Source organism: Theobroma cacao, chromosome 10, assembly GCF_000208745.1.
Source record: "Theobroma cacao cultivar B97-61/B2 chromosome 10, Criollo_cocoa_genome_V2, whole genome shotgun sequence".
Taxonomy (NCBI): Eukaryota; Viridiplantae; Streptophyta; class Magnoliopsida; order Malvales; family Malvaceae; genus Theobroma; species Theobroma cacao.
This window is the reverse complement of record NC_030859.1, coordinates 14,057,516-14,067,955: the sequence shown is the minus strand read 5'-3', so window position 1 is coordinate 14,067,955 and position 10,440 is coordinate 14,057,516. Positions and strand designations below refer to the sequence as shown.

Here is a 10,440-nt window from a genome sequence, read left to right as displayed (position 1 = left end):
AAAAAATTAGTAATTTTAATTAATTTAATAATTTTATATATTTAACTATATAAAATTAATAATTTAATTATCAATGATATTACTTATTTTATATATTTTGATGTGTTTAATCTTTACTTATCAAATTAATAATTTTAATTAAAATTAAAACTCACTATATTCTCTTTTTTTTATGATTATGAATATTAGATGATGATTCAGAGTTGGAGACATCATTGCTGTCCAAATAAGACTCAAATGTTTTGATTGAGGATGAAGATTGAGAAGAATATAAATTAGTTTTAAAATTTATAAATATTTGATTATATACTTATGTTACATGCTAATGGGATTGTAGTTTGTGTATTTATGTTAAAGATTGAAATTTTATTTATATTTGATGTAGTGTATTTGCTTATTTATGTTTAGTGTAATTTATTTATTTGTAATATGTTTTTATTATTCAATTTATGTATTAAATTATTGTATAATTTTATTGATAAAAAAATAANGATATTTGATGAAATGGTGAAAAGAGATGTTGTCCATATATCAGAAGATGAATTGGAGCAAATACGTGATGCGAGATTTGCACAATGGTTCCAAGAATATGTAAATTTATGTACAATATGTTAGTTGCCACTTAATAATAAATAAGCATTACTAATAAACATTAACAATTAATGCTCTTGGATTATATTTTGGTAGGTCGCAGAACATAGGGATAAAACTAACCCGCTTATACTTGAAATTTCTCATGGCTCAGGACGTATGGCAAGGTGTTTCACAGGATACTTCGTAAATGGTTTCAAGTTCCACATTTTAGATTATGGGCAAAATTGTAAGACAATGAATAGTAGGGCATATGTCAAAGGGAGTTTTTACAATGATTATGAGCGTGACTTTTATGGTATCTTGGTAGATATAATCGAGTTGGAATATTTTAATACCGAAAATAAAGTTTTACTATTTAAGTGTCATTGGTTTGACACTGTAAAAGGTGTTAGGGTAGACATTTTTCATGTTTGCTATGAATGAACTATTTGTTTTAGCTTCACAAGCTCACCAAGTTTATTATAATAGTTATCCATCAACCAAAAGAGATCGACGTGATTAGTGGGCAGTATTTAAAACAAAAGCTAGATAGATTCCACTTCCATGTAGTGGAGACAAAGAAAATGAAAATGATTTGAATGACAAAGTGTACTAAGAAGATGATGTGTCTATTCTAATTAATATTACTCCTTTTGAGGACCTTGATATCCCTACAGCATTAACAAGTAGTGATTATGAAGAAGTTAATGTCTTGATTGAGGACGAAGAAGATGAATAAGATATAGATGAAAAAGAACTTAAGGACCAAGATGAAGAAACATTTAGTGATAACGATGAGAATGAAGTCCATGAAAAACATGAGTTTGCTTATTCTAAAAGCAATTAATGATTTTAGAAATATATGTTATTGATTTTGTTTCTTTTCTTACATAATTGGTTAACTTAATTGTTATTATTATTAGTGAAAATCTTAGTATGTTCTTATATTATTTTAATTTATATTTTAAAATATTTAAATGTATGTTAGAATGGCATGTTTTTGTTAACAATTTTTATTGTAAACATGTATGGGAATTAGTTTTGATTATTACGCTTTGATAATGATTTTGATTGTTTGTTTCAATTTCTTTTAGCTTATATGGCATGTTTTTATTGACATTTTTTTATTGTTAACATGAATGAGAATTAATCTTAATTTTTATATTTTGATGATGATTTTGATAGTTGTTTCAATTTCTTTGAGCTTATGTATGAATATTTTGTTACATTACAGGAATGATGGTTAAAGGGAAGCATTCAAAACCAAGACCTCGAGCAACAAATGCCTCTGGATCTATGTTGTCACTTACAAAAGCTAGTGTATTTCTTAATCCATCCACTCATCCACAAAGAGAGCAAGCCAATGATTTCCCTCAAAGCCACCCTTTTCGTTTGATGCATCTGCAGAGCCAATAATCAATGTGACATTTGCCCACGATTCTCATGGATCCATGTCCGTTGATTTAGGTGTAAGTGGAGATGGTACATCCTCAAGGTCGAGGGGTAGAGGGCATGGTGTAGGAATACATACACCTACAGATCTAACTCAAATATTGCATGTAACTCCTCTTGAAGATAGGTATATTATGTTATATAGTAATGAAATAGTTATATCTCTTTTATATTTTACTAAGCAATAATTTTCTTTTATCTTATGGTAGTACTTTTATTGAGACAGGGGTCACCACAACAATAACAAGAATCATAAAAAATCACTTTCATAGTCCATGGCCAACATGAAAGAAAATCCCTAATAATGTTAAGGATTTAATGTATAAGAAATTAGAGGTATATGTTTAATCTTCAATTATATTATAACTTCTTGTTTTTAATTATGTATTAAATTTTTTATTTACTCTATTACTTTATTGTAGGAAAACTTTGTCTAGGCTTCAAATGAAGATTTTTTGGTTAGACGAATATGGAATAAAATTTGTTCTAACCAACTGAGAGACATGCTTTCAGAAGAGACGACATAAGCAAACAAAGAAGCGAACACAGAAAACATCATGGACTGCAAAGGCATGTCAAGGCAATAGATCACAAATGAAGTTTGGAATGCCTTTATCGATATGGTATGGGATACAGAAGAATAGAAAAACAAATCAAGACAAGTAAGGAGGAATCGTTTAATGCTAAAAGAAGCAAGCATTACAAAGCACACTGGTGGTTCAGTTCCATTCCTTATTCATGCAAAAAGAATGGTATGAATTAATATTTATTTGTTATGTTTTACATATTACTACTTCCTATATTTTAATATGCTTTACATGTTATATAAAACATATGCATTATAATTAAGTATAGCTATAAATGACTGCAGGCAAATGAGATGAATCAAGATGTTAGCTTTGTGAAAGTATTCAACCGCACCCATAGACTTCTAAGGGGTCATGGTGATTTTATAGACAATAAGTCAAAAACTAGTAGTGTACGTTAAAAATGGTTGATTTTTACTCTAAAGTTAACAATAAAATTATATACTAATTCTTTTCATTTTTTTTATTTGTAGGAAACATATGTTGCTACATTATCACAAAAGTACGGTAAAGATTCATCCTTATAGCCAGAATTTGATCCGCATGCTTGGATTGAAGCAATTGGAGGGAAGATAACTACACACACTCGTGTATTGGTTTGGTTCTCGGAGGCCTGCTACAACTATACTTAATGATGCAGCAACATGTGAGTCAGTAACTAGCCTTTTCACCAATCCTAACATTAGATTGGAAAAAAAAATTAAAAATCTATCAAATAATATGAGTCATATGTGTGAGCAAATGACACAACATTTTGGAACTATGAATGAATTTATGGTGACTATAAAAGTAATGTTGACAAAGAAGCGTTTGAAAAAAGGCCATGTAAGTGCTTCAAGTTCAGATTCTGATGACTAAAGTGACATTTCATGTAACAGCTTATTTTCTGAATTTGACTTAGATACTTTTTTTAATATAACATACAATAGCACAATTAACTTTATTTTTATATTTACATATTGTGTGCTTGTAATGATTTTTAATTCTGCTAACTCGACTTTGAATTAATTATTTTAATTGCATGTTAATTGTACGTTGCTTAGATTATTTTTATTAATTTGTAATTATGGTTATTTTAATGACAAACTTTACGATTTTGGGGATTCTTACGGAATTTTTCGTTGAAAATTACCGACATATTTTCCAACGAAAATTTTCTTTGTAAATTTTTAACAGAAAGTTTCACTGGAAACTCTGTTGGTAAATTCCAATTGAATTTTTCATTAGTAATTTTCAATGGAAGCTTCTATCAGACGCCTGTTGGAAACTTCCACTTGAAAATTCCATCAATGAATCTGTTGGAATTTTCCAATGAAAACTTCCATTGAAATTTTTATGTTTTTCAACGGATTTTGTGAAAAATAATCTATCGAAATTTAGCTCTTTTTTGATGAATTTATGTATATTACCAACGGAAATTCCATCGAAATTTTCGACGAAGTTTCGACAAATTTTCAACGAAAAGTATTTCCATCAACACTTTCAAGGACAGAATTTCCAATGAAAAATTTCATCGGAAAAAGTATTTTTAACGGAAACTGGACTATTTCTTACGAAAAATTCTGTCGGAAAAAATCTTTTTTTTTTTTAGTGTCCAAAACTTTCTTCTCTTCATAGTTAGGACACTGTTATCTCCATTTACCTCCATTGGCTAAAAACCTTGTTTATTTAAAGTCTTTTAAAGCGTTTCCATAAGATTAACTTTGTTAACTTGAGATATCTAGGTATAATTACATCATAGAAGAGAATTTTCTTAATAAACGCCATGAGAATTCAGTAGTTGAAATTGAAGACGATGTTGTCCACGAGTTGAAGAGTTCTGGCTATTGACGCTCAGATATTCAGCCTTCAGTATCTTTGTGCTGTGCTCCATAAGTGCAACTACAATGGTATGCAGCTCAAGCTTGTTCCTGGCAATTCTGCTGGCACAGTAGTGATTGCCTATTACGTAAGTCTTCTTTTTTATATATAGAAGCTGTCACAATTTCAAGTTTCTTGGCATAACCTCTCAACTAATTTCTCCGTATGTGCTGCAGTTGTCCTCGAAAGGTGAAACTTGGGATAAGATAGATTTTGAATTCTTGGGGGATATAAGTGGACAGCCTTACATTCTCCATACTAATGTATTCTGCCAAGGCAAGGGCAACAGAGAGCAGCAATTCTACCTATGACCCCACTGCAGATTTTCACACCTACTCCATCCTTTGGAACCCCCAGCGCAGTGTGTAAGCATGCATGCATAGGAATTCTACTGTAAACCTGGAATCTGCATCATTTTTCCTATAAATATTCATTCTATTACTTGTTTAATGTATCTCAGATTCTATGTTGATGGTATCCCCATTAGAGAGTTCAAGAACCTAGAGTTTCTTGGCGTTCCATTTCCAAAGAAACAGAAAATGAGGTTATACATTTATGCTCTAGCAATGCTGATGACTGCACTACTAGGGGTGAACTTGTCAATACAGATTGGAGTGAAGCCCCCTTCAAGGCTTCCTATAGGAACTTCAATGCCGATGCTTGCGTCTGGTCATCCGGATCATCTTATTGCAGTCCAAACACAAATGCATGGTTTTGGGAAGAGCATGATTTTGCAAAGAAAGGGCAGACGAAATGGGTGCAGGATACTTACATGGACATGGTGTATAATTACTGCACAGATACAAAGCGAGTCCCCCAAAGCCTTCCAACAGAATGTGCCTATGCCAACATACTCTCAAAACACAGCCTACCATCCTTTTTCCCACTTCCTCCACCAATATGGTTTCATTATTCCCTTTTTCAACCCAATTTCACTGAAAACATGAGGATTGTTTCTCCCCGATCATAAAAGAGTTGGCTCCTTGATGTGTTTCTTTTTTTTTTTTTTTTGTGTCTGGTTTACAAATTTGAAATAAGGGCTTTGTAACTGCTATTTTAATTTGTACTTAGATATTAAATCTCATTTACTTTTGGTAATGTAATTGTTCTTATTTATCAACCTATATATGTACTAGAAATTGAAATAATTATAATGGAAGTTCGACAAATTTAATTAAAAAATATTCAAGAGTTATAATCAAGCGGATAGAAGAATGAGTTTTTGCAATCAACCGTGGCATGGACGTAGAAGAATGAGCAACTGAAAGAAAGGGGAAAGAAGGGGATTTCAACCTGCAGAATATATATTAAGCTTGAAATTTCTCATTGTTTTTGAAAATTTGCAAGTCATGAATACAATGCAAAATGAGCAATGGGTTGGATTGTCAACATGGTTTGAGAAGATTGGGCAATGGCGATGGTCCCCAAAAGTGGAGGAGTTGGATTTCACTAAGTGGCATACCGATTCATGGGTGGAATTTGATTGTTTGGCGCAAGATACAATTAATGAATCTGTTGTCTTTCGAGCCAGCCGCTATGCTATGCTCGTACAAAAGAATTGAAGAGGAATTGGTGTTGGGAATCAAGGAGGACAAATATCATGTGTTTGTGTGTCAAGTTTACCTAGATTGTGTTATTGATTCTATGGATGGCATCATCTGGTACTGAAGAATCAATCTCAAATGCTGGGAAAGAAGACTTGGAGGCCATTGGAGATGAAAGGGAGAAGGATGAGTTTTCATTGTTAAGGAATTACCAGATAGAGCCTAGAGGAGATACATTACTGTGATCAGGTTAAAGAGGCTGAACGCCGAAACATAGGACATCGAGGGTGGGTATCGCTAAGGAGGCCCAGATGCTACTAGCCTGGTCTCTGTGGTGGCTTACAGTGGGTCCTATTAGCCTCTTTGCTGCCGAGTATCACCTAGTTTTGTTTATTTTCCTTTCTCTGCTCTTTAACATTTGGATTATGCATGGATCCATCCATTGTTTTATTTCTTTTATCATATATATTTTTTAATTTGGCTAGAGGAAAACTACCCATTAATTTACATTAATTACAAGTGATGAAGTCATTTAGCATTAATTAAGCATGATCATTATAGCATATATATCCGGAAACTATATATTCTACAATTAATTTTATATTGGAGATCGACCTTTGCTTTTTGTTCTTTTAACTATGAAAAAAGTATCTTCCTACGAAAAATCTGAAGAAGTTTTCATTCTACTTAATTTATATATTTGTACTACGAGACTGAGGTTCAATAGAAAATTGTTTAAAAAGTAAGATGGATTGAATGGCTGTTTTTGATTGTGTACAAATTAAGATGAATGATGCGGATGATCCATTCGGTTCCCGTAACGTGCAGCTTTATGATCAAGTTACACCATAGCAAACAAATATAAGGTAATAAATTTAAGTGTGATATAGGAGGGCAAACTTTGAAGAGGCAACCTTAATTGGAAAGTAAAATCATCCACTTTCCATAAGTGAGAAATTTATTGGCATCTCCTCAATCAAAGGATCTCCAAAAGTTTCTTCAATTGGCTTCTCTTCCCAGTTAAAACGGTGTAATAATCTCCAATTATCCCCTAGGCTAGAAACCCTGCTGTCATCATTTAAAGTCTTTAAAGCCCTTCATAAGATTGAGCTTGTTAACTTGAGATATCTCGGTATAACTATATCATGGAAGAGAATTCAGTAGTTGAAGTTGATGATAATGCTGTCCACGAGTTACGAGTTCTTGCTATCGACGCTCAGATTTTCAGCCTTCAGTATCTTAGTGTTGTGCTCCATAAGTGCAACTACAAAGGTATATCCAATATATATGCTGTTTCTTTCTATGTTTTCTGTTTATCCATGTTTTTAGATTTGGACTTTTAAAGCATTAGTCTTGCTGGGGTGTTACTTGCTTAAGTCTAGTTAAAATTATTGTTTTCACAAATCTGGAATTTAATTTGGGTTTGGAGGGATATTGTTGTTGATAAAATCTAATCTAATGTAGTTTAATTTGATTAATTACAATCAATTTGCTGTAATTTCGAAAGCTTTTTTAATGCTTCCTATAAGTAATTGATTAGGTCAAGTTCAAGAATGAAAGCAGTTTTGTCACAATTAATCACTGAAGTTTTTTATTACTGCTTTGATTAACCCTGCACAATTGCTTATATAGGAATTGATACATTGGAAAATCATGCAATAGAATATTGTCTGAAAGTTATTCATTGTCTTTTCTTTAAAATTATGGATATATATATATATATTTTTTTAAAAAAATTATTTGTTTGTAATTCCTTTGCCAGCAAGAAATTAAACATCCAAAAGAATATATCAGCTATCCTGATTTTTTTTAGTTGCGATGTATACCCAGATTATTATTATTATTATTTTTTATTTTCTGATTGATATATAATTGATATAATTTATTTTCTTTTTGTAATGAAGGAGATCAAATTTAATTAAATGCTGTTTTTTGAAAACCTCCCCTCTTGATATGCAGTTAAAACAACAACATCGGCAGCTGAAGCTCTAGAGATATTGAGAGCAAACAAATATGAATTTGATACTGTGCTTGTTGATGTTGACAGTGCTACCATCAAGGGTTTTAAGCTTCTGGAGATTATAGGACTTGAGATGTATTTACCGGTGATAAGTAAGTAAAATTAATTATTTTCCTTCAAAGCATATTAATTTATATCAAGCAAGCAGATTCCATATAATTTACTCCAAAGCTTTTGATCATGCATGCTTTGGAATTATGTATTGCAGTGGTGACTGGAGACGGCAGTCTAGAAAACATAGTCAAGGGTCTGATTCATGGTGCTGTGGATTACATCATAAAGCCCGTTGGGGTGCAGGAGATCAAGAATAGTCTTTGGCACTGCGTTTCTCTCAATAACGCCTACTGGGGTTCTCAACAATCTATGGACTCCCAAGAATCATCGGACCACCAAAGTCTAAAGCCTTTGGAACATTCCAATGCTAGTATTACAGTTGAAGATGATAAACACAGCACTCCATTAGATGATGCCTCTTCTAGTTGTCAGAAGAAAAGGAGGTTGGTATGGACCCCGGAGCTTGATGCCAAGTTTGTAAGGGCTGTTCAGACACTGTCAAAGGGTAAGTAGAAATTAGTTGCTGCATGTGTAAGGGTGAATTAAGGGTCTGTATCTGTATATAATGACTATATATTCTATATACCCTACACCTAGCTATTACTAAAACAGAGATTATTTCTTTCTTTGTGATTATAAGGTTCAATGGTGCATCCAAAAAGGATACTTGCAATTATGAATGAACCGGGACTCAACCGGGCAAAAGTCGCTAGTCATCTGCAGGTAAGAATATAGTCTTATGCGCATGTTAATTTGTATTGTGGCTAAAGATAATAGTGAGATTTTGTTTGTGTAATACTAACGAGAAAGCAAGCTAGTTGTCCATGCTCCTCCTTATGATCCTCATCCTTTTTGTGTCACAGAAATATAGAATGTCGTTGAAGAAGCAACAAGGTTTTGATATCGGAAGTGTTACCCGGTATTCATCCACAAAGAGAACCAACCGCAGAAATGGGAAAGCTGGCGATGTTAATGCTGATCCTTTAGCTGTTCCAAGCTTTAATCCATTTCACTCCTTGGAGGACATCAACTCTATCTTTCTCGACCCAATTGGAGGGGGGAATACCGTAATGTCACAGCATAGAATACCGTATGGCGGCTTGTTGGTGGATCCACAGAAACCATATCAATCCGTTCCTTATAGTTGTTTGAATGATCCAAACTTTCAAACCCCAGATTTCAAATCTTTTAATTATTATAATTACTGCTTAGGAATGAATATTCAGCCTCATGATCTTGGATCCCTGCCTCTTCCGGGGACTACATCTCGGTCACCATACTTTCATGATGTGGGCTCCGAGGCTAGTACTCCTAGCAGTGCGCCATTTTATCCATCCTCAAATGCATTTTTGGCACCTGAAACAGATGTAGCTTTCCAGTCCCCTTTTGCTGTTGCTTCTGCCCCAAATCTTTTTCCAGGTACTTAACTATATTCACTACTTTCGTTAGTTTTGATAATATGTAGTTTGGTACGACGCCTTTTTCGTCATCACTTGCTCAATTATTTCTTAACTAATTAACTTTCACGTAGGTGGCATTCCAAATTATGGAGGGTTTATTGTGGACTTTACAAATAATTTGCAATATCCAGGTTCCACAGGCCTAACATGTAATATTGGTGAGACAGAATTGGCCTTCAATGGCACAACGAAATCACAAACTGACATTAGTTTCCATCACAGCCTCTAGCGTGATGATATGGTTTTGGAGATGGATGACAACTAGGTGATGAATGCTTTGTTAACCCTCATGTTCAGATTTCAATCCATCTGCTGCTTTTGTCTGCTTAACTTGTACTTCCTCTGTTTGCAGTTAAGCGATCATGGACCACCTGGCAGTCTACGAATCTTGGCAACTTACTCCTCCCAGCAGCCAGAAGGCTCTTATCTTGCGGAGAGTGATTCAGTCGATCATTTGTGTTAATTAATAAGTAGGTTCTTCAGAACTGGTATAACTTCATCTTAATGTTAGGTTTGTTCATAAATATTGTAAATGATACGGAGTTTGGTATTTTGGACATGTAGATATATAGTACATACGAAAAACAATCTGTTTAATAATTTGCTTAATATGGTAATTCAGTATAAGGTTTTGCTAGAGGAAGATTGCTTATTCGTTTGTTTTAGTTGATATTAATTGTCTAACATAAGAACTTTCAGAACATCGTTTGGGGACTTTTGGAAACTTCGTTTAGTTGTAGGAGTGTGATTTCCATACAAACATAGCATCCTCCTCCCTTGATGTATTTCCTGATGTGCCCAACAATCTTTAATTTCTCTTCTTTGGGCATCCCAACCAAAGCATATCCCCAAGCTGCTCTCTTACTTCCACTATATCGTTGGCCACAAAC

General features: G+C 33.4%; 1 protein-coding gene and 1 pseudogene across 1 annotated transcript; both read left to right on the top strand.

The window, feature by feature from the left end:
* LOC18586816 lies at positions 505–5,442 on the top strand (annotated as a pseudogene).
* LOC18586815 (two-component response regulator ARR12) lies at positions 7,162–9,991 on the top strand. The gene is made up of 6 exons (XM_007010377.2): positions 7,162–7,288; positions 7,976–8,128; positions 8,245–8,595; positions 8,731–8,813; positions 8,954–9,509; positions 9,903–9,991. The coding sequence occupies exons 1-6, from the start codon at positions 7,162–7,164 to the stop codon at positions 9,989–9,991; spliced, it is 1,359 nt and encodes a 452-aa protein (XP_007010439.2).